Source organism: Phyllostomus discolor, chromosome 12 (assembly GCF_004126475.2).
Source record: "Phyllostomus discolor isolate MPI-MPIP mPhyDis1 chromosome 12, mPhyDis1.pri.v3, whole genome shotgun sequence".
Taxonomy (NCBI): Eukaryota; Metazoa; Chordata; class Mammalia; order Chiroptera; family Phyllostomidae; genus Phyllostomus; species Phyllostomus discolor.
In genome coordinates, this window is record NC_040914.2 from 64872083 (window position 1) to 64896623 (window position 24541).

A 24541-nucleotide genomic window follows, 5' to 3' on the forward strand; every position below is an offset into this window, starting at 1 on the left:
ACCAACAATATGCAAATGAATGGGCATGGCTATGTTTTCTTTCCAAAAACAGATGGCAGGGCAGATTTGACCAGGGGGCAGTTTGCTGACCTCTGGTTTAGTTTATCAAAAACTAGATGCAACCTTAAGAAGTAGAAAAAGAGCCTGTGAGGGATACCAAGCAGGTAAGGTTAGCTGAGAGGATAAGGATAGTGCAGGAGAGCGCCCCAACGTGACCTGGCCGTGCAGAGTCTGGCCCAGGTGGTGCAGGTGGGCCACGGGGCAGAAGATCCCCCGCGGACACCTGACACCAACTCTGCCCTTTCACAGTTGTACCTCAGGGCAGCCTGGGGTTAGGAATTGTCCTCCCCGCCCCCCCCCCCCCCCCGCCCGCAGAAGTAGTTGGGTTTTTTTTAAGGACATCTCATCTTGGTTTGTACTTTGTAACTACAGCCAAGATTATCTTTTTGTCTTGTTTTATGCTCTCCACCTTCCAAGCCATAGGCAGGTTAGACTGTCACTTAAAGAACTCCCGGCTTGATTAACTTATTCATCCCTCCCCCCGCCCCTGGACATTCTGAATCCTGGGAGCTGGCTGCAGTTACACATTAGTCAGGGCATAGCTTTACCTGCCTGACCCACTGGATTAGAAATGTGGGGTTACATGAAGGGAGTTACCTGCGAGGCCTAATAGCCCATTTGATCCACAGAATGGACACTCAGATGGGCTAGGACATGTACACTTAGCATCCTTGTTCTGAGGGTTCTACGTGCTGAGAAGGAAGTTGCTACTAAATTTTCAAGCCCTCTGCTCTGGGGCACACTTGTTCATTCTATGTCAGATCTGAGTGGGAGAATAAAATAGGAATTAGTTCTCTCGAGTTTCTTTTCGACTTCTCTCTTCACTCCCAAAACCTTTGCTTTTTTCCTTTGCTGTGTTTGACCTGCTGCAATCTGAGCTTCCTTTCACCTTTGAAGGAAAGAACATTTAAAGATAAAAGGAAAATTAGCATGGAATCTGAAAATAGAATAACTATCAATATCAAAATCTTAACAGCTGGTCTCTTTAAACAGAAACTCATCGAGTGTCTGCTGTGTGCTAGGCTATGGGCTGTGTTGACCTGGTTCCTGTCCCAATGCAGTGTACAGTCCATTTGCAGCACTAATCAAACAGTCAACAACAGAGTGACAAGTGCCCAGTCTGGGGGCGTGGAGTCTGGAAAGGCCAGAAGAGCTGCGTCAGAGGCCCTTCACGCCCTCCCCCCAACACGTGCCCACCGCAGGGGCATCTGCTGAGAACGTTGAGGGAAAGTGGGGGGCCTGCGCCGCCCTGTGCTTGCTGGGAGGAGGTCGGAGGAAACTGACAGTGGCCTTTTTCCTTTAGATCCTAGACGCCTTGGGCCTGGGCACCTCTGGACTGCCCATCCCGCCTCCTGTCTTGTTCTCGGTCATCTCCTACCCTGTGAAGCGGCTGCCCTTGGCCTTAACGGAAACCCTGGAGCACTTTGTGTTTGTGACTCCTCCATCCGAAGACCTGTCCCTGATGGAGGACAGAAGAGACGAGTCAGAAGAAGATCTTTCGAACACCACCACCGCGAGCTCTCTGAAGGTAAAGAGTGAGCAGCTCGTCCTGACCTTAGTGGGACATCAGAGATAGGTGGGGGGAGAGTGTCTCCCTCCACGCGGCCGAACATTGAGTGTGGTGCTGGGTGTCATGTTCATTCAGGTGCTTGCCCTCCCCTCGCTGGGGGTCCTGCCTGAGCACCCTGCGCCAGCCTCCCCAAGCGGCACCTTCCCCAGCTCCTACTTCCCAAGAGGAAACCGGGAGTGACCGCTTCTCATCTTCCACCTTTACCAGTTCCCCTGGGAATGGTCTAGAGAACTTGTCAAATTACTCTGAAGCTCATCTGTGAGAAGGAAAATAAGCAAAACTAGCTCTTCCAAAAAGATAGTATAATGTATGTGTGAAGCTGAGTAATTTACACAGTGCATAAGGAATACAAAAGTCAGCAGGCACAGGCTGAGGGAATATATACCCGGAGAGAAAGGACAGACTATGGGAGAAATTGTGACAGGAACATTGGGTACTTTGGGAAGTCCTTTTGTATCTCTCCACCTGACACATTGCAGTAAAATCAATGCCAACTGCATTAAAAATATAAGCAATCGAGCCCTGGCTGGCATAGCTCAGTGGATGGAGCGCGGGCTGGGAACCAAAGTGTCCCAGGTTCGATTCCCAGCCAGGGTACATGCCTGGGTTGCAGGCCATAACCCCCAGCAACCGCACATTGATGTTTCTCTCTCTCTCTCTATCTCTCTCCCTTCCCTCTCTAAAAATAAGTAAATAAAATCTTAAAAAAAAAAAAATCTAAAAAAAAAAAAATATATATATATATATATAAGCAATCGAAATGATGTAAAAGCAGAAGAAAACATATAGACAATTACTAGAATAAACTACAAAAGTAGATTAAAAATGATAGAGGAGCTTTTTATTCCCAGAAGAATATGGTGGCCCACAATTTGAATCTCTCCACACGGCCACCTACAAACCGTGCACATCAGCGAAGAATGAATAAAACCAGTAGCAAATACAATCACCTGCAGACGCCGCCTGCAGTTCAGTTAGGTGACAATGAATGACCGACCTTCAGTGTACAAGCAAGCAGGAAATCAGCCTCTCAGTAAGCAGCCTCTGTGGGCAGACCTCACTAGAGCAGAGCCCAAATGAAAAAGATAAAAAAAAAAATAAATTCCAACATCACAGGTAACTGCTACTCTTTTCTGAAAATTGGCCAGTACCAGGAAAGAGTTAAGCATTCTCTTTTTTTTTTTCTCTAGCCATTTTAGGAGAAATTCTAGTTTATCCCAGTTGATGAAGGAAAAGCTCTTAGTTTGAGAAGAATGACAGCTGATATTATAGAAAGAATTGTAGAATTAGAAAAAATATTGTTCTCTTAACCCCAGTGGGGCGGGAAGTGATTAAGGAGCGCTGATGGATACAAAAAGCGGTGGTTTGTTGGGGAACCAGGTGCTCGCTGGGGCTGGAGCATCACCTGCAGGCAGGCGACCAGCCGGCTGAGGGGGGAGGAGTTTACTTCAGCTGGCCACGCCCGGCGGGCACCGCTTCAGCCACATGAGCACACTTTGTATCTGTAATCACGGGCCAGCCTGACACTCTTGGTCCCCCTTTGTGGTGGAGTGTGTTGTACATAGCATCCTCTGCAAATCTAACCAAACTTTTAAGCCTGATTTTCAGTTTATGGGAAATACAAGGAATAGAGGAGTAAGTTAGGTGTCACTCTGAGAATGGTCAGAAAATTTCAGACTATGGAATACTCTACAAGAAAACAAAACTCATCTCTCCAAAAGGTATGATTGGGAGGCGGTGTGCCCCACACCCCACTACATCAGGGATGTCAAACTCATTTTCACCAGGGACCACACCAGCCTTGAGGTTGCCGTGAGGTTGCCTTCAAAGGACCAAATGTCATTTTAGGACTATGTAAATGTAACTACTCCTTAGGGGCAAGGAGCGGTGCGCTGCTGCTGCCACCGGGTGGAAACAAGGTGGAGGGCCAGATTCAGCCCTCGGGCCTTGTGTTTGCCACCTGTGGTCTGCATTAACAGATACCGAAGAAGCGCAACAACAAAATGCAAGATAGGAACACAGTCCCTGCCAACATCAAGCTTTCTTGAAGATCTTAGCCTCCTTCTCAGGGAATGGGATACCAGGGAAAGCTCTAGACTTCTACTTGCTTCCCTTCTACTCCAGGGCAGGAGGCTAGGCCCTACTCGGCCCTAGGCAGCCACGGACACCCTGAGCCTGCGTCAGGGTCGCCCTGAACTGCAGATGCGTTGTAGACATCCGTGTCTTCTGTTCACATGTTTATAAGACGAGTATTTCAGACCTTGTGCTCCTCTTTCATTGAAACCCAGGAGGAGCTGACCGTGTTATCTAAGGGGAGCAAACAGAAGCTGAAAGAAAAACTAGAACAGGTTCGAGAGACTCCGAAGGACAAACGCCCCGTGGCCGGCAACAGGAAGAGCGTTTCTGCAGGAACTTCTGGAGCCATTGCCTCGCCGTCAGAACTAGACTCCGACAACTTGTCTGAGCAGCTCTCCCAGGAGAAATTCATCAGGTGGGCCTCCGGGCAGCCCCGGGAGAGAGATGCCGAGGCCCCACACTGAGGGTGCAGCTGTCACGGCAGCACCTGGGAGCAGGGCTGTTCTGCCTGGGGCCCTACGGACCGCCGTGCCTGACCCCAGCAGGGTAGGACTCCCCCCAGGCAGCAAGCCTGTCTTCTCTTGGCCCAAAGGAAGCTTTCTCGCTTGAGAAGCCCATGTGGTCATTTGCAGGCTGAATTATTTCCGGTGGATCGTGCCACCCAACGGCGAGGTGACGCTGCGAGTGCAGTTCTCTGCCAGCGATCTCGGGAACTTCGACCAGACGTTCAACTTCGAGATCCTCGGGACGTGCCGCCAGTACCAGTTGTATTGCCGGGGCGTCTGCACTTTCCCGTATATCTGCCAAGACCCAAGGTAAGTGCTTTCCATTTTGAAAGTAAAAGTTGTCAAATGTATTTTAGCTCCCCCCACCACGCTATTTTGAACACGGTGGTTCTTAATGCTCACGTGGGTCTGGGACAGCCTCCCTGACCCCCTTGTGCTGGGCTCCAGTGTCTCGGACACTGGCCGAGTCACAGGGATGACGTGATACCACGAGACTGAGATGGAGTTCGTACTTGGCAAGTTAGTCTGTCTACTCAACTATCACACAAACTTAAACAGATTTTATATTTACTGTAGGACCCTTTGTGCGACAATATGAATATATTTGTGAATGTCCACAGGTGAGCTGTTTTCTGAGCTACCAAGCACCATTGTGCCCCCGGGGCACCACATGAAGGCACCTGGCTGAACAATCTGGTGGGCAAGCCCCCTCCCCCCTGCCCCGGGGAAGGGACTTTTTATAGCTTTTCCAGCCAAGAAGAGTTCTTTTGCAATTCTAAGGAGTCACATTGGATAAGGAACTCAGAAACTAGTTAATATCTACCAGAACTAGTTTTCCATAGGCATTCTTGGGAATTTTTCTAGCTGGGCACATGAGAACAGGAACTTCAACTCAGCTCTACCATCAGCCCTTCATTATGAAAGACAAGAGTGGCATCTTTTTCTCACTGTACTATTTTCACTCAGGGCCAGGGGGAGGGAAGGAACAGGAATAAAGCCTCAACAAAGGTCTTCAAAATAAGAGTCATTCTGTCTCCGGGCACCTGGACGCTTTGCTGTACAGGGAGTGTTGGGTTTGTGTAAACATCAAATGTTGGCACTGAACTTCCCTTCAGGCAGCCTCTCCTCTTCCTTTCCTCCCCTGTGTTCAGAGTGGTATTCCCTCACCGGAAGGTGGACATGAAAGCAGATGAGATCGTCTTTAAGAAGTATGTTGCCAGCATGGAGAGGTTTTACTTCGGGCCACTGCTCTGTGGAAAATCAAGAGATAAGTAAGTGTTCTGTTATCTCAAAGCAGGTTTTCGACCCCTGGGTTGGGCTCATGAATGGTACCAGCAGAGTTTCTATGTAGACATAGCTTTTATTACTGTTGCCTCAATCCCTGAACCTCAAATTAGGAGAGCTGGATTCTTTTTTTTTTTAATCCTCATCCAGGGACATGCTTATTGATTTTAGAGAAGGGAGGGCAAGAGAAAAGGAGAGAAACATGGATGCAAGGAAGAAATATCTATTGGTTGCCTCCTGTACATGCCCCGACTGGCACTAAACCCACAACCCAGACATGTGCCCTGACCAAGAATCAAACTTGCAACCCACTGGTTCATGGGACAACACTCCAACCCACGGAGCCACACCAGCCAGGGCAAGAACTGGATTCTTGTACCCCAGGTTTCTGCTAAGCACCCAGATGAGTGGGGGTGCCACTTTCCCAGATGGAAAGTCTGGAAGAGGGTTAGGTTTTGCTGGGGAAGGATAGGACCAGGAGTTCACTTTGGAATATGTTAAGTTTGAGAGGCTTAGAAGATATACCTACTAGCCACATAAAGCAGGCAATAGGCTACAAAGTTTTGGTTCTCAGAGGAGAGGGACCTGTCTTCAAGACAACAAAAGCTATGAGCATGGATAAGATTGCCTAAGAAGACAGGATACAGTAAGGAGAGAAGGACCAGAAATGGAACCCTGAAGAATTTGACACTCATAAGGGTTGAAGCCAGGCTCCAGCTGGTGTGGCTCAGTGGATTGAGTGCAGGCCTACGAACCAATGGGTCACTGGTTTGATTCCTAGTCAGGGCACGTGCCTGGGTTGCAGGCCAGGTCTCCAGTTGGGGGCACTCTAGAGGCAACCACATATTGATGTTTCTCTCCCTCTCTTTCTCCCTCCCTTCCACTCTCTCAAATAAATAAATAAAATCTTAAAAAGAAAAAGAAAACAGAATTGAAGCCAGCAGGGGAGATGAGAAAGAGGGTCAGAGCTATTGGTGGAAACCAGAAAAGGGTGTTGTCGTGGAGCCAGAAGAAGAGGGTGTAGTCAGCTACTGACCACAGTTGAATGCTGTAAAGATGATAAAGAGATGAGGACCTCAATGTCCATAGGGTCCAACACCATGGAGGTCACTAGGGGCCTTAGCAAGAGCCCTTTTAGGGGAAATTCTGAGAAGTAGCCTGGGTGCACAGACTTGAGGAATCAGTAGGAGGTGAGAAAATGAAGGCTGGGTGTGAAGATAGCTCACTGGAAAACCTTGGTTGTGAAGGGAGTTGGAGAGAGTTGAGAGTGGGAGGGAGACACAGAGTCCAGGGAAGGCTGTTCGTACAGTGTTGTTCTCACAATGTTCGGAGGCCAAGGGGAAGTAGGGAGGGGGAGACTGGAGTTTAAGGGGAAAGTACGGCCCATCAGTTTCCTGAGACAACACAGCCGAATGAGTAGATGTCAGTCTTTGCCAGGAAGAGGGCCCATCATCTCATACAAAAAGGGACAAAGGCGAGAGAGCTTCAGGTGCAGGTATGTATACAGGTTTGGTTGGAGCCGTGAGAAGGTCCCCGTGCCACTGTGTGTTTTCTCCATGACGAGTGATGCTAGGAATCCCCCAACAGTGAGGGAAGTGGAGGGAAATTTAAAATGGTAAGAAATGGAGAAGGTGTGAAACCCTTTTTACAGAGCGTGGGAGAGGGACAATGTTAGAGAAATAGGTCAAGATTACCAGGCAAAACAGAAGGCTCAGGTGAGGCGGATGATTACACCTTTTCAGAGCGTGGGAGAGGGACAATGTTAGAGAAATAGGTCAAGGTTACCAGGCAAAACAGAAGGCTCAGGTGAGGCAGATGATTACACATTTTCAGCGATCCTAGTCTCTTCCGTTACATACAAATTTCTTATGTAGGCAGGGAGGTGAGACACAAACTAGAACCGAGGTCCCAACATGTCAGCACTCAATCTCGCATGTACCGTGATAAGTAGAGAGGGTTTATTTCTCTGCTTACTTGGCAGAACTAATGAGTCATCTTTCTTTCTCCTTTCCCTTAATACCTCCAATCTGTTTTCTGTGCTGCTGGACTAGAAAGTGAAGGTGGAGAGGGATATGGGGCAGGTTGATGGACATGAGGTACAGAGAAGCCTGGGGGTGGGAGTTGAGTGAAAGATGGTCATTCAGAGAGGCATGTGTTCAAGACAGCACTGGTCCAGGAGGAGGACAATTACAGTGGCCCAGAAACAAGGACCAATGCAACTAGGTGTAATGCATTTAGTCTTTAAAACCTTACTGAGCCATAGTGTGCTAATCTGCAAAGTGGGAAAATAGTAGCACCCACCTCACAGATTTGTGAAAAGTGCACTGGATAACACACAGGAAACTTTTAGCACAGTGTCGGGGTGTAGGTATGAAGGCCACCACCCCTTTGGCAGTCAGTCACACAGCGCGCTCTGTCTCTCCGACTCTGATTTAGTCTCTGCCATGCACTCTCCTCCCGTCCCCCATCAGAGCCTGTCCAGAAAGCTTTTCGGACTGTTTCTGGGCACCAGTGGGTACTATGGCACCTTACTCTCCTGACCTATGCTATGATCTCTGAAGACGTGCATCTTCACCAGCATTTCTTGTGCTTTCCATGGCTCCTTTCTTATTTGGTACCATTAACTGAGCAGCTTTTAGTGCCCAGGCTGCTTGACTCTGTGGCTCTCTCCCTAAGGTACCAGGAAACAGCCTTGTAACAGGAAACTATGCCAAACGAATCCATGGAGGAACAGTAACTTCCCATGTGGGTGTAGGAGGCAGTGAGTGAGGTCATCTCTAAGACAGATGTGAAATAAATTACTCAGATGATCATCTCCTCTAAGAATATAAGCATTGGGAATGATAGAGCTGTGTAATTCTCAGAACTCTTTGCAATAATAACTTCCATTTGTTGGACATTTGATACCTGCAGCTGTCTTAAGAACACTGGGTACACTATTTCATTTAATGCCCACAGAAATCCTAAGGGGTTCATCATCCTGTTTCAGAGATGAGGAGGCCAAGGTCCGGGGCAGGGCAGAGCGGCAAGCCTTTGCAACTTCAAAGCTTGTGTTGTCAGCCACCGTGCCTCTGCCGCAGTGTGACCGCAGTGTCGTTTGGAATCATCTTGAACCTCACAGTTTCCTTTTCCACCTGAGCTCTTAGTCAGTCCTCACATGCACACCCATAATTTATGGCTGATTTTTGTTCATTTCCAGGTACAAGTCTTCCACGTTCCCAGGCAACATGGTGACACTGACAATCCTGAACAATTCCCCAATGGTCACAGAGCTGTTCTTCTGTTTCCAGCACGATATCAAAGCAAACACCTACTTTCTGGAACCTGTGAACATGATTCTAAAACCCAGTGAAAAGCAGGTACAGCCCCGTGGGAACCAGTCCACCACGGCAAGGCTTTCTGGAGATTTGAGGCCTCGGCATCCTGAGTGTAAATGCACTTTGTCTTGACTCTTCCACTAGGAACTGACTGTGTGGGCCTACCCCACTGCAGTTGGTGTCTTTGAAGACAGCATTGTCTGCTGCATCAAGGACAACCCAGAGCCAGCCATCTTCAAGTTAAGCTGCCTGGGAGTCCGCCCAGAACTGGAAGTGGAGCCCAGGCAGTTGCATTTCGAACGGCTTCTGCTGCACAGGTCAGGTTCTCGATGACACCAGGACAGTATTTAAAGAATACTTCGTTCTAGGCTGACCAACTCCTCCTGACTTACTCAGGGCTGCATTAGGTCCCGTGTTATGGGAAACGTCTGGTCCTGTGCAAATCGGGATGGTTAGTGACCCTGCTGGGTGCACGTGGGTTCAGCGGCTGGACTTCAGCAGGGTCCATGCTCCCCCGCCCCCGGTCAGCTGCCAAAGTGGGTGCATGTTTGTTTTTCTCTCAGAAGGAGGACTAGCTTCTTCCAGATTCTCAGATCCACCCACTACCCTAAAAGGTTAAGAATCTTTAGCCTAGAAATTAGAGTATGAACAGAAAACACTAGACTAAAACTAGAACTTACCGTATTTTACCATTTATAATACGTACTTTTTTGCCCCAATTTTTGAGGGAGGAAAAAGGATGCTCATTATACATGGGTAGTGCCTGAAATACCTTGTATCTGTTCTTGTGTTTTGTAATTATTTGTTACATAAATTTTTTGTACTATAGGTTCAAAAATAATGCTCAAATTCCTTTGTAATACAAAAACCAAGTATCTAAGTATAAATAAATAAAAAATTGAATTAAAACAAGAGATTTTTTTCCTGAAAGTTTGGACCAAAAACGTGGCTGCGCACTGTACACAGGAGCACACGGCAAAAATATGGTAATGTTTATTCACTGGAATCTATGATTCTGAATAAAGAACTTCTATTTCTGGGGATGCTGGGACAGAATATTGTTACAATATGGATCCTGCACTCTTTGATCAATACCATCAGGCCCATTCCCTGATGAATATAGATTAGTGAACTAAGTAATAGCTGAAATAACCAGAAGTACATTTTCTGAACTGCCATAATAAATGAATGGACAAAATGTCTTTTGGTCTCTGCAGAAAAGAATCCAAAGTAGTTCTTCTCCGCAACGTCACAGCCCTGCCCGTGGCCTGGCGCATCACCAGCCTGGAGCACCTGGGCGAGGACTTCTCCGTGTCCATGATGCAGGGCACCATCCCCGCCAAGGCCGAGTACAGCCTGCAACTGCACTTCCAGCCCTCCAAACCCATCACCATGAAGAAGGCGATTCGGTTAGAGGTGAGGCTTCACCCATCTTCAGACTTGGTCATCAAAATGTGTACACATTGGGTTCTCTGACACACACACACACACACATTACCAACACACACACACACTAAGCCAGGTCTTCCTGTTACAGGAAGTGTTACACACTCCCATCTAGTTCCCATCTGACAACCCCCAACCTACAATATGTTGGAGCATCATTCCACAAAGCAAAAGGTTGCTGGTTCAATTCCCGGTCAGGGTACATGCCTGGGTTGCCAGTTCACTCCCAGGTCAGGGAGAGTACAAGAGGCAACCAATTAATGTTTCTCTTTCACATCAACGTTTCTCTCTCTCTCTTCCTCCCTCCCTTCCCCTCTCTCTAAAAATTAAATCAATAAATAAAATTTTAAAAAATTAGTAGAGCAAGGATGATTAAAAATATACAAGTTTTCCATTTCTGCTATCAGAAGAATTTTTATGTTTATTTTATTTAAAAGTTCTAAAGAACACTTTTCTGTAATGTGTTCAGCACAAACTTCAGCAATGTCACAACAACCATGAAAATAATTGAAACCCAGTAACTGGACAAGATAGAAAATGCAGTCTCTTCTCCCCATTCTTACATTGACAGTCTACTCCAGCATCCCCCGAAGGCTGTTACGAAGAACACTAACATTGCCAAATGCTTAGTAAAGACAAAAGTTAAATACATTTGGAAAATATCCCTCTCACACCGCATGGAAACACTGTGTGTTGTGTAGTTCAGGCTCTGCACACCTGGCGGGCCCTGCTTCTACTGAAGACTCTCCCCCCGACAGGTGTTGGACACGGACAACCTCGTGGGTGTTGTTCAGATTGAAAACATCCTGGTCCTTGCAGAATCCTATGACATCGCCTTGGACATCACTTTCCCCAAAGGTCTGTGGGCCCCTTCTCGGAGAGGGTGTTTAGAAGTCACAGCTTTTAGTGCAGTGTAGCTCTTGTGAAGGGAAAGTTGCAGGGGTGACCAGCCCTCGGCCCAGCGCAAAATTGTAAATGTACTTAAAACCTTCTTTTTTGCTCATTGGTTTTCTTTATTGTTTGTGTATTTAACTGGGTGGCCCAGATACTTCTTCTTCTTCCAGTGTGGCCCAGAGACACCAAAAGGTTGGACACCCATAGAGGGATTTGGGGGGGATGGGTAGAATTTCAGTAAATAATAACGCAAGCCCCAGAGTGGTGTTAACAACATTACTACGAATCTCCATTTCTCCAACTGGAAACGACAGCAGGGAGGGGTGATGAATGTGAAATTTGCAGCGCTCTTTTCTGACCAGTCATCCGAGAGTGAGCACCTGTCCTCCTGCCTGTGTTTGTTGTTTCCTAAAACGGCTATAACAAATCACCACAAACTTCGTGGCTTAAAACAATGGAAACTTTGTCTTACAGTTCTGCAGATCAGACATCCAAACTGGGTGTGACTGGACTAAAGTCAAGGTGTTGGCAGGGCTGTATTCCTTCCTGGAAACTCTGGGCTGGAATCCATTTCCTTGCCTTTTCCAGCTTCTAGAAGCTACTCATATTCCTTGGGTCATGTGCCTCCACCTTCAAAACCAGGGATGTTGGGTCAAGCCCTTCTCTGGTTCTCCCTCTTTTGTCTCCCTCTTTTATTTTTAAGGATCCTTAAGATTACACTCAGCAATTCCAGGAGTCCAGGACAATCGCTTTATGTTAAAGTCAGAAGATAAACAACATTAGTTCCCCACTGCCATGCAAACTAGCATACTCACAGGTTCCAGGACTTGGCATGCGCCTATCCTTGGGGAGGGTGGTGGTACTCTGCCCACCGCACTGCCCTGTCACCCAGGTTAGATCCCTCCCTTAAACATGCGCTTTGCCATCATCCCTCCTTTCTCTGAGAGACATCCTTCTCAGCAAGACTCACGGGCTGTTAGAGCTAATGTTTGCCCAGATATCATCAGTGTTATGTACAGAGATATTTATTACAACATTATTTATAGTAATGGAAGATTGGAAATAGCCTAATTGTCTATCAATAATGGAATATTATTATTGTAGAAATAACATTATGAACTATGGGACAGCCACATCATGATATATTCTGCAACCATTAATATCACATCGATGAGTTTTTAATTATGTGTGGAAGTACTTATGAGGTAATCCTAAGTGAAGCAATAAAAATTTATATGTAATATCCCAACTCTATATAGTACACACTTGGTCTGAATTTTTTTTTTTAATACTGAAAATTTTAGGTCCCAGGGTAGAAGCCAGAAGGGGCTGCCCTGTTGAACTGGGTGCCAGAGCGGTGTCTGTTGTTTGCTAAAACAGAATAACAACAGGTTTTTCTAGCCGCAGTGTTTTCAGAAAACAAATTCTCTGAGGCTGTAATCATGGATTTTCCATGTGAACTTCAATAGGAAATTCCCCTGCTTCTCACTCCCGTGTCCACTCACCCCTCCCCACCCCTGGCCCCGGCCTCTGCAGGAGCTGAAGGAGGCCTCGATTTTGGGATTGTGAGGGTCTTGGAGGAGATGAAGCAGCCCCTGCAACTGAAGAACCGTGGGAAATACGAAATCATGTTCAGGTAACCCGGACACCATGGGGCATGTGTTTGTCTGTGTCCACTCATGGAGAGAAGAATGTGTCTGGGAGATTTAAAAAAAAAAAAAACATTGAGGAAATCCTAAGAACCATCTCCATTTTTAGCCTCTTCCTGGTTTCAGCGAATGGAATTCCAGCTGCCAAGAGAATAGAGATTCTCACAGTGCTCTCAACTCTGTGACTTTGTAGAGACCTTTTCGGGCCCTCTGCGTGCACCTGGAGTCGCAGGGGCCTGGGGTGGGAAAGAGCCCGAGATGGAGAGGTTGTGAGGAGGAGATACGGGGTGAGGGGAGGTCCTGGGGTGGAGGGAGAGACCGAACATGGGGGACCTGGCCTCAAGCTGCCCTGCCCTCCTTTCGGCTTCTCTGTGTCATAAGTTGGCATTCTACGTAAGAGTTCATGTGAAGAAGAGATGTTCCAGCTTTCTTGTTTAACTTTAAGAACCACTGTATTGTACATTCTAAATGGCAGCCTGGTGGCATGGAGGTCCAGCTCGTGCTCATCTCTTGTGATTAAAAATGAAACACTAAATAAGGGAGTTTCCTCAGAGAGGAAAGGGTGGTGCTGGGTGGAGAGAGGGAGGAGGTCACTCAGGTGGGGTCACAACCTTCAGTGGCAGTGCCAGCGCCCATGGCCAGTCTGTCCCTAGGAGAGATCATAACTTCCCCCAGAAGAATTCCGAGTTGATCAAGCGACATCCCCTCGCAGACTTGAAAGAAATTCAGTGTATTCATAATAGTGTTCCTTCAGCTCAGAGAATGCTAAAGTTAGAGAGGTCCCACCTCCGTAAGACCATTAGTTGGAATGGTGCATTGATATAAATACAGATAAAAGCTTAAGAAACCTAGAAGAAAGCTACTGGCACTTAGGAATTAATGCCGAATGTAATTGCGCCTGTTTGTGAGCATCGTTTCAGATTATGGCAGGGTGTTAGCTCTGCTCTTTTAGGTCGCAGGGAACAGAGTCACCCTCAGGTTGGAGCAAGTGATGAGGGGTTTCTGCAGGGAGGTAAGAAAGTGCAGGCACCTTTGCATGCAACAATAGAGTGACCAGGACTCCTGGGGCTTGGGGATGACACTTGGGTTCCCACAGCAACTCCAGGTATTCCACCTCAGCTTAAGTTCCTCGCTCCTTCTCCAGTGCCCCTGCCATTCTCATGAGTCAGCTTATCCCTGTGGTATCTCACCTCACCCCTGCTGGGCCATGACCACCCTTCCCGAGTGCCTCTGTTGCATAGCCTCTGTCCCTGCTTTCTCTTCTGCCTTAGATCCCCTGTCTCTGCATCACTGTTCTCCTGTGTGTGCTGCATTCAGCCTCAGAGAGAGGAGGGAGGGAAGGAGGAAGGGAGGTGAATTAATGTTGTTGATTCTTATCCAGCATCAAGTGTCCCTGTTGGACAGAGATCTCCTGCAAGGGCACCACCTGACCACAGGCTGATAGCTGTCTTTGCCTCAAGCCCGGTCCATCCCTGGCCCAGTCAATCCTGTCTAAGAAGGGGTGGTCACACAGTACAATGCACAGGGAACACTGCTAGGAAGAGTAAACAGGGTCAGAGACATGGCACTTAACAGTCTAGAGTCTCCTCTCTAGTATCTCGGGTTCCAGGATAATAATGTATACCGACTTGTATTCTTGTCTTTCAGCTTCTCTGTGGACTCCATAGGGATTCCTGTGACCAATTTAAATTCTATGATTTTATTCCAACCCAAGAAGGGTTCACTGTCCCCAACAGAAAAGCCCACAAATGTCCAGGTGTTCTTTCATTCAAAAAAGGAAGTGAAGATAGAGCACCAGCCAATCCTGCGCTGTCAGGTAAGAGAGCTCAAAGGGAGGATTCAGTGGCAGGGTTGCAGGACTCATTGAAAAGAAGAGTTCATGGGCCCTAGCTGGGTAGCTCAGTTGGCTAGAGAGTCATCCTGACACGCCAAGATCGTGGGTTCAATCCCCAGTCAGGGCATGTATAAGCGCCAACCAGTTAATGCATAAATAAGTGAAATAGCAAATTTTCTCTCTCTCTCTCTCTCCCTCTCTCTCTCTCTCTCTCTCTCTCCCTCTCTCTCTCTCTCTCTCTCCCTCTCTCCCTCTCTCCCTCTCTCTCTCTCTCTCTCTCTCTCTCTCTCTTTCTCTCCCCCCCACCCCAAATCAATAAATTGAAAAAGAACAAGAGTCCATGGTCAAACTCACACTGCAATGGGGGAAGGGGAGGTTGGCCTAGGTGGCAACCAGAGAGGATGTACCAGGGTTTGGTCCCCAGCTAGCAGACGCAGGAAGGCCAGCTGGGAGGTATACAAAACAAAGTCATCAGAAACTGAGAGTGCCAGAAAGGAAATGTGGACCCTGGTCTTTGGTGAGCACCTGAGACAAGGAAGCTGAATTCAGTCATTAAGTGCAAAGGAAGAGTGCAGCAGTGAAAACAGAAGGCCAAGTTGATCTATGTCAGTGATTTTTAATTGGTGTGCCACAGCACACTGGTGTGCCGCAAGAATTTTTAAAATGTGCAGCAACTGACTATTTAGTCAGAGAAACTGACCTCTTTTCCCTTAAATCGTCAAATTAAAAAATGACAATAGCCATTTGATGTGGATGAATCAAAATTATACTTATTTTTTGAGAAATCAGCAAAAAATATTTTTGGTGTGCTGCGGAATTTTAGTAATTAGTTTATGTGTGCCATGAGATGAAAAAGGTCAAAAATTTGCTGGTCTGTGTTGGTCCATGACTAGTACCTAGTACATTGTATGTTAGTATTTGCTAATATTGCTGATGCAATAATGTAAAGAGAATGAAATGAACTTGGCTTCATGTCAATGACAAAAACAGGAATGAATTAGACAGCCATTGGAATTCTGGAGCTATGCCGGTGCTGATGTCTTTCTAATCCTTCTCGCCTTTCTAGATCATTGAGCCTAATATCGCAGAAGGAGGTGAAATCATCGCCAGCATCCCAATTAAGTTTTCTGTGAATGCCGTGTTCTCTAAGTACAGCATCACCCCCTCCTCCGTCATCAACTTCGGGGCTTTGATCTGTGGCACTCGTAAGACCACCACCTTCACCATAGAAAACCAAGGTGTTACTGACTTCAGGTTTGGCCTTTATAGGATGACGGGGGTGAGCTCCATTCATCAAAAGAAAGTGTAAGACAAGTATTTGCTTAACTCACGCCATTCCCTGGTTAACTAGTGCTTTATACTGTACAAAGAGCTTCCATATGTTTTATCTGAATTCACCAAATTCCCTGTTGTGTGGTGGATGAGGTCGTGAAGAAACGACTCATCCGAGATTGTGCAAGAAATCACCAGTAGATCTCAGTTCTGAACCCGCATCTCTGACTCCACATTTTACATACTATCGAATTAATTGAATTTTAATTAAGTAAAATTATTTTATTAATTAGAAATTGACTTTCTAATAAATTGTTTTAAATCAGATAAAACAGCTTTACATTGTTTATAATTGTTTTATATTTTTATGAATCTCCTCTTTCATTTTGGCAAAGTTTCAATGTATTAAGAGATTTTTGGCTAAACTGTCTAAAGTCTCTTGTTTCCAAATTTAATTTCAATATAATTTTTATTTATTTTATAGTAATTTAATAATGTTTACTTATAGGTAATATATTTTGTGTCTTACTTTAAATTATTTAAAATTTATTTTTCAATTTAGCATGTACAAATTCATGCAACACACTCAAAAGAGTATAGAACTTAAGTTGTTCTGGTCACTAAGCAAGTGAACGCTCAAATATATAAATCTCTCAAAAGTTTAAGATTGCACCTCAAATGCATTTGAATATTTTAGGGAAACTAACCTCTAGGCAAACTAATTATTGGGTAAACTGGCTTCAAGTGAAGTGGACAGTTACCCAAAACCTGTGTTTGTGCTATTGCTTAAACTAAGCCTCAGAAACACCATGACTACAAATGTTAAGAAAAGGGACAGAATTTAATCCATTTGCCATTTCATTTTTTAAGTGAAATCAGGTAAAAGATTTGATGTCTACAAATAATTTCTACACACTGCTTTCCAATGAACTCAATTAAACATTTAAAAATTATTATTCTCTTGCAGTCATGTTCAGTGTCCTTATGAACCACACAATCCATACAATTACTGCATCATTTTCTCACAATTGTTGAATGAGTTTGGCTAATGATGAATGCTGACTATGCTACCCTGGGGCCCTCTTGGGCAAAGAAGGGTCATGCCCCATTCCTAGGGGAAGGTACCTTGCAAGCAGACCGACAGGTGGTGTTTAATGTCACCACCCCAATGTAAGGGTGTACTTACTCTTGCTTCTTTCACCAGAGCCAGCCATATTAGGCATGCAAGGTCCCGGGAAAGCGAGAACTTCTACAAGTCTGGCTCTTCAAAAATAACCAAGTTCTCCGAGTCTGTTCAGAAAGAACTAAACATCTCCAACCAGGTAAGCACCCTTTCCCTTGTTCACAGAAACCCTGTGAGGCCACCTTCCAACTAGTTCTTGCAGCGTTACCTTCACAGAATAGCAGAATTTGAATCTACTATGGTGGGAATATTAAGTAGTATATTGAAATATCACTTTTAAGACTTTTAATGTAGTTATTCTATTTTGCTTTAACACTTTCATTGGCTCCTCACTGCCTTAAAATTAAATTTCAGCTCTTTATATATTCTAATTAACAACCTTTTGTTTATAAGAAACAGAAGGTCATTTAGACTGGCGTAAATAAAAGGAGATGTGGAGACTTCTGCTTCTGGTAAGATGGAGTAGATACATTTTTTCCTATTCTTCCCAACCAAATACAACTAAAAACCCTAGACATTATGCATAAAACAGATGGAGAGAAAAACAATCAGACCAGCTAGGGTCCTTAGGACCCAGTGAACAGCACAGTGGTGAGTTCCCTGAGTTTTCTCTTTGCCTCATCTATCTCATCTGGGCACGGAAGGAACCAGCAGCCCAGAAACATCACCAGGCAGAGACCCAAAAAAGGTCCCAATGGAAGCCTGCTCCCTCTAGCCAAAGGGCCAGGAATAGAGCAGCCTAGCAAGACAGAACATTTCAGAAAAAAAACTGTTCTAGTATGGTTGAACATGACAGAAAATCTATGATCCTACCCCACCAGTGCTAGCAAAGGACAGCGGGAAGACTTTCGCCCTATCCAGGCTCCAATGAGATATCCCAGCCCCTTGCCAGAGTGGTGCCCCGAGAACTCCGAGTGGGTAGCCAGGAGTTTATTAGTTCCCACCACCTCCACCGTGGTTAGTGCAGACACTACATGGGAGCCTTGAGTTTCACCCAACCCAGTAGTAATGAGATGTTCCTCCCCTGCCCAGCCCCCCACCCTGGCCCAGGGGACCTCCCTACCCCATGGCATCAACAGAACAGTAAGGAAGCTCCTCTCCCCTCCTTGCCAACTGAGGTATCAGTTGAGGACTAGTGGGGAGCCGGCACTCCCACCCTGATCTGGGAGTAATGAGAAGTCTGAGCGGGGAATCTGGACCACCACCCCTGCCTGGAGGTCATGAGACAGTGTCCCCACTCCCTTCCCCCGACAGAGTGGTGTCAGAGAAAGCCAGTCGACGGGAAGGTTTAAATAAGATCCAGGGTCTCATAATACAACACTCAAAATGTCCAGGTTTCAACGGAAAATTGCTCATCGCCCCAAGAACCAGGAAGATCTCAAACTGAATGCAAGGAGACAATCAATAGATGCCAACACTGAGATGACAGGGATGGAAGGGCTGACAGGGATGGACGGGCTCTCTGACAGGGATGGATGGGCTCTCTGACAGGGATGGACGGGCTCTCTGACAGGGATGGACGGGCTCTCTGACAGGGATGGTAGGACAATCTGACGGGGATGGACGGGCTCTCTGACAGGAATGGCGGGGCAGCCAACATGAAAGTGCTTCACAGAGCAATTACAAACACGCAGAGAACAGATGAAAACATGGTCTCAGCAGAGAAAGAGGGGCTGTAAAGAAGAACCAAGTAGAAATTTTGAAATGAAGAAAATAACCAAAATTTAACATTTAATAAAGGGGTTCAACGACAGAGTAGAGGGGCGAGTCCCACCTGGATAAGTGTCATGCGATACGGAACATGTCTGTCCCCCGAAACCCTCAGTCACAACTGGTCAGAGCAACGGGTTCTCCCTGGGCTTCATCTGAGACCTTGCTGGGAAGGAAGCACTGAGAGAGTCCATCCCTGAGGCCCTCCCCTCCTCTAGGAGGAAAGAGCTGGGGCCCAGGGAAAGCCTCTGGGGGAGCCCCCACCAGTCCCTCTTGGCACCATCCCACTGCTCTGGTAGAAGGGCTCAGATCCTGCCACCCACGCTGCCTGCAGCCCTCCCACCATCCCACTGTCTCCTGCAGGCTCGCTTCACCCACGGCATGTTCACCGTGTACCCTGGGTTTGGCACCATCCCCCCCGGAGGAACACAGACCGTCAATGTGGACTGCGTGGCTGACCCTGTGGGCAAGTGTGAGGAGTTCATAGCTATTGATATCTCTGACCGAGACCCAAGAGACCATCCTGCTGGCATTCCTTACAGCCTGTTGGTGGAAGCCTGTATCCCAGGTACTGAGCACTCAGATGGGACAGCACCCCCTAAAAGACCTTCCTCTGTAACATCTCTGCCCAGGCACATGTCTAGCAAACATGGCTGGGCTGCTGCTACCTTTGGGATCTGAGAACTTCTAATATTTTTGGCCATATTTTTCCTTAAAGGTTTATAAGGCATGCACACCTAGAAGAGGGTGTGCAGCTCTAAACTCCTAGTGTTCCTGAGTTTGGTTGCGGATTCTCAGATGGCTGGTGTTCTCTGGGAATCATGAGGTGGTGGGGTATAGCACAAGCCCCAGAAACACGGAATCCTGCTCACCACCAGGTCCCCCCCTGTGGACAACATACGCACAGAGAGCAATGGTCAGTGGCGGCGCATGCAATGATTTCAACCCAGCAAGATCTCAGATAAAGCACAGAGAACTTTTGCTTTGACCATAGGCACCCTGTAGCCTCGCACCAAAGTGAGCCAAATGCCTCCTTCCTTAAGCCAACCACAGACCCTAAGCTCACCCTCCTTACCATTGGGGCCTGATGACCCCCAAGAGCAGTAAAAGGGAGAGAATAGAACGTGCCCCATCACATACACCTGAGCTCTCCCCTGTGACCGTCTTCTGTTGGAATCCACACCTCCAAATGAGGGATTAGATCAGTGGGGATCAGCCTATCGGGCTTCATCTCACAGTCTCCCCTCCACTCCCCAGGCTTCGTGACTGACAACAATGCCTTGATATTTGAGGAGCACCAGATCTGCAGCAGTGCCAACCTGCACAGCATGCTGCAGACCACGGAGACCCGGGGGCTGTTTGTGGAGGATGAAAACAAGTTCATCTTCAGCAGCGTCCTGGTAGGCCACCAGGCCAAGGCTCGATTCAAGATCAGCAACGTGGGAAAGATCGCCTGTGATGTGAGCATTGTAGTTAAGCCTGTCTCCAGCAAGGTAAGCAGCTCCACTGGGCCCCTGCCCATCATGGTTGGCAGAAAGCCAGGGAGTGAACTCTTCAAAACCCTGCTCTGAATCCTCTGTACCCGAGCAGGGATTATCTGGCACTCAGGCCCTGCCGAAAGTTACAGGAGGGAGCTGGGCAGTCTCCCCTAGGCCAAGAGCCATGTGTTTGACCCACTGGGTGTCTCCTGTGGGTCCTTGTGTGATACACTAGTACACAGGAGTGAGGAACTCAGTCAGCCACCAAACACTCACTGTGCCTACATTAGGCACCGTATTGTAGGACAGCCAAGACAAGGGCCAGCTCAGACAGGCTGCCTCGGATCACATCCTCAGCAGGTGAAGGACATTTGAGGGATATCAGATTTTAAGGATGATGTGAAATGATGAGCATTTATTGAGCCCCTGCTGTATGCTAGGCACTGTGCTCAATCATCTACATCTGTTGGCCTCATTTTATCCTCACAAATTTGTGTCATGATTTTGTATTATTGTCCCCATTTTTTAGTTAGAGAAATTGAGGCTCAGAAACGCTAAATTCTTTCCCTAGGTCCCAGAGTCTAGGGATATAGGGCTAGATTTAAAGCCAAGCTTCATTTGCATACAAGGTAAGTAAGGGCCCGTCTCCGGGTCTGCCAGACTTGAAACTGTGTTCCCCTCTGGGTGAGACCACCAGAGATCCTTCCTCCTCACAGTGGAATAGAAAATTCAGGAAGCCAAGAGAGGGCCGAGTCAGTAGGTGTCATTCGCCCTCAGTTTCCAATCAGATGCTGCCTAGTCTTATCTCAGCCGCTCAGCTCTCTGCCAGAAGTGGAATTTTGACCCAGGTGGTCCTTGTGCCCCAGAGCTGTCATTGTTCACAGGGCTGCTGGTGGTGGGGAGACCACCCAGAGCAGTGGCCTAGCCTAGAGCCAAGAACAGAGTTGCGTTCCCGGGGAACTGCCACCCACACGGAGAGGCAAGGCGGGGTGGAGAGGCCATCTGATTTCTTCAATGACTTCCCTCAGGCCCTGGTAACACCCGGTCATTACTCTCTGACCTTATTTGGGACAAAGAGGAATAACTTTCTTCCTATTTTGTACTAAAAACATAAAAAAGTGAGGAAGCCTGATTTCTAAACAAAGATAGATCTCTAACAGGGGGTTTGCAGACACTATATGTTCTCCCCCACCCTAATGTGTAGACTATCCATTGGAAAGAAAAAGAAAACTCAGTGCCCTCAAGTTTAGAATGAGAGGAAAGAGTCAGTCTCAAATCCCACCTGCCTTCCATGAGAACAAAAAATCCATCTGTGGCCGTGCCAGGGGTTCCTATAGTCTTCCCAAAACACTGCCACAGGATGGGGACAGACCAAGTGCTGTGGGAGGCTGTTCTAGGTAACACTCTTGGGGTTACAAGGAGCAGGAACTTGCTCAGGACAGCCCAAACAAAGGTTTGTTCCAGTCAGCCAGAGACCTCAGACCAGGGCAGGACACACCATGCAGCCAGAGTTCTGCGGGCCTAGGGCTGTTGCCTGAAATCCCACTTCCAGACCCATAGAGGCTCTGCCCATCCTTCAAGGGCCACAGGCTTTTCACTCATGCCGTCCCTGTTGTTCCCTTCTCTAGTCTGGCTTCCATTCTGGCTCCACATCAGTAGCCCCCAGAGGCCTGTGGGCATCTTAATTTAGTTCAGAGAAACTGAGAGACAGAAATTGATGTCAGACTAAGATCTGGCTTAGTTCTTGCGTTTGAGTCAGAGATCACAGGTCTAGCCAAGTCCAGCCAACTATTGCTGATGGATGGGTCCCAGAGTATCTAGACTGCTCCGGGGGCGTGATCGTGCAGGCAACAGAACAGGTTTACTGCAGAGCTTAGAGGAGGGAGATTTCCCTGGAGGGACACAGAGATAAGCAGCATGCCCTGTGTTAATGCCCAGTAGCTAACACACATGCCGCCCCTGCCGCCCCCCCACTAGATCACTGCCCGCATCGTCGACATCTTTGAAGTGGAACCCAGCAAGATGTGTATTGCCAGTCGCTCACATGCCTTTGTCACAGTGTCCTTCACCCCCCAGACCATGCAGACCTACCAGTGTATCTTTGAGGCCACCTTGGACGGCTTGCCCAGGTACCAGCTCCCCGGCAACCCCTCCTGCACCAGGGCTGCAGGCCACACTCCACGGAATGTCATTTTTGCCTTGCCAGGCTGACAGGCCTCCATCTCCCTATTCCCTGCAGCAACCTGACCAAGAACCGAAACCTCGTGTTTGATATCGTGGGAGAGGGGAACCTCCCTCGAGTGAGCGTGGTGCGACCAATTCTCCATAACCAGCATGGAAACCCCTTGCTCCTCTTTAAGAGGCTTCTTCTGGGTCATTCAGAGAAACTACCTCTCATCTTCAAGAACAATGGCACTATCCCTGCCAAGGTACTCTAGAGGGTGAAGAAGCATGGGGTGGAAAAGGAGAAGCATCATTTGGAAGTAAGACTTCTGACATCAGGGTCTCTGCCATCCCTAATTTATGAGGACTTCTTTGATGTTCCTCATACATTAGCCTTGGTAAGCCATGGGACATGCAGTGGGAAGTCAAGCCTGGTCTCTACCCTCAAGGTATGCCTGTAAGCAGGTGACATAGTGCACTACTAATTACTGTGTGAAGCAATGTACAATGACACACACCAAGTTCAGTGAGTGGGAGGGATTATGGGTGTTCTTAGTGTCTCCTTTATTTTTTCCGTAATGAACATTGTATTTCTATTAAGGAAAAACAAAAGAAACCTCATTAGGGGTGAGAGATGTAATATCTGTAGAGACTTCTGATTCAGCAATTAAATTATATTTTTATTTTACAAAAAAGTGTGAAATTTAGTAAGGGTTATGTGAAGGACTATAGGACTTTTGAAAATGACCTTGATCCCATTAAGGATATCAGGGAAATTTCACTCTAAAATGACGTTTGAGCGGCATTGAAGGTAGCTGGGTTTTCACTGGTGGGCCTGGCAGTGAATGCATCCCAGGTAGAGAAAGAAAACTGCAAAGACAAATGCTCAGAAGCAAAAAATTGTAAGATGCAAACAGGACCTAGTAAGCACCAGGTTCATGGAGCACAGTGTACAAGCAGAAGAGCAGTGGGAGACAAAAATACAGGGTAGATAGAGTAGAGGAACAACTTGTGAAGGGCTTTGGATTCTATATATGTATTTTTAAATCATTCAGTATGTTATTACTATTGTTGTTGTTGTTTATACAGTTAAGACTCATTTAGTTCTACCCACATGGTTATCATTTTTATTGCTTTTCATTCCCACATCTCCAGCTTTCCACTGAAACCTTTTTCCTGCCTATTGAAGAATACTCTTTAGTATTAACTGAGTGCATGTCTGCTGGTGGTGAATTTTCTATTTTTATTTGAAAATCTCCATTTTTCCTTCATTTTAAATGTAATTTCACTGGCTATTGCAGTCTGGGTTAGCAGTTGTTTTCTTTCAGCACACGGGAGCTATTATTCCAGTGTGTTCTGGTTTCCATTGTTGCTGAGATGCCGGCCTCAAGTCTAAAATGTTCTTTTAGGATAGTATTTTCCACCCTGGCTGGTGTGATTCAGTGGACTGAGCACTGGCCTGTGAACCAGAGGGTTGCAGGTTCAATTCCCAGTCAGGGCACATGCCTGAGTTGCGGGCCAGGTCCCCAGTTGGGGGTGTGCGAGAGGCAACTACACATTGACGTTTCTCTCCCACTTTCTCCCTCCCACCCCCTCTCTAAAAATAAATAAATAAAATATATTTTTTTTAAAAAAGAAGATAGTCTTTTCCCTCTGACTGTGTTTAACCTTTTCACTCTGTATTTGTTTTCCGTTGTTTCAGTATTATGTGTCTAGGTAGGGATTTCTTGTAACGTATCCTTCTTGAATTCACTGAGCTTCTTGACTCAGCAGTGGATGTCTTAAATCAGTTTTGGAAAATTCCTAGACCTGTCTTCAAATATTGCTTTTGTTCCATTCTGTCACATCTCTCTTTCTGGGAAGCCGGTTAAACATGCGGCAGACCATCTCCGTATGTCCTCTGTCTCACAACCTCATTGTATTTTCCATTCATTTTCCCTGAGTTTCATTGTGCATAACTTCTTTGGACTTGTCTTCAGTGTATTAACTTTCCCTTTACTATATGTAATCTACTAGTAAACCTTCCAATCTACTAGTAAGTTCTTGAGTTGTTATATTTTCAGTTCCAGAATTTCTATAAGATTGTTTTCCAAATCCGC

The 24541-nt window shown here is 46.7% G+C and overlaps 1 protein-coding gene and 1 long non-coding RNA gene across 4 annotated transcripts in view; one reads left to right on the top strand and one right to left on the bottom strand.

Moving 5' to 3' along the window:
- Window positions 1-24541, top strand: part of HYDIN (HYDIN axonemal central pair apparatus protein) — a 291357-nt gene that overhangs the window by 221932 nt on the left and 44884 nt on the right. For all 3 annotated transcript variants that reach the window (XM_036012178.1, XM_036012180.1, XM_036012179.1), the window contains exons 45-60: window positions 1364-1588; window positions 3919-4121; window positions 4339-4521; window positions 5364-5483; window positions 8696-8855; window positions 8958-9130; window positions 10031-10229; window positions 11018-11117; window positions 12690-12789; window positions 14450-14618; window positions 15703-15941; window positions 17113-17230; window positions 19165-19369; window positions 20059-20294; window positions 22257-22408; window positions 22519-22708. In XM_036012178.1, the coding sequence (XP_035868071.1) occupies window positions 1364-1588; window positions 3919-4121; window positions 4339-4521; window positions 5364-5483; window positions 8696-8855; window positions 8958-9130; window positions 10031-10229; window positions 11018-11117; window positions 12690-12789; window positions 14450-14618; window positions 15703-15941; window positions 17113-17230; window positions 19165-19369; window positions 20059-20294; window positions 22257-22408; window positions 22519-22708 (2772 nt within the window). The remainder of the gene's footprint in view (window positions 1-1363; window positions 1589-3918; window positions 4122-4338; window positions 4522-5363; window positions 5484-8695; window positions 8856-8957; window positions 9131-10030; window positions 10230-11017; window positions 11118-12689; window positions 12790-14449; window positions 14619-15702; window positions 15942-17112; window positions 17231-19164; window positions 19370-20058; window positions 20295-22256; window positions 22409-22518; window positions 22709-24541) is intronic.
- On the bottom strand, window positions 373-9997 carry LOC118497535. The gene is made up of 3 exons (XR_004900056.1): window positions 9987-9997; window positions 9240-9241; window positions 373-721 (listed from the first exon to the last, which is right to left on the bottom strand). It is a non-coding gene; the product is annotated as an uncharacterized LOC118497535 (long non-coding RNA).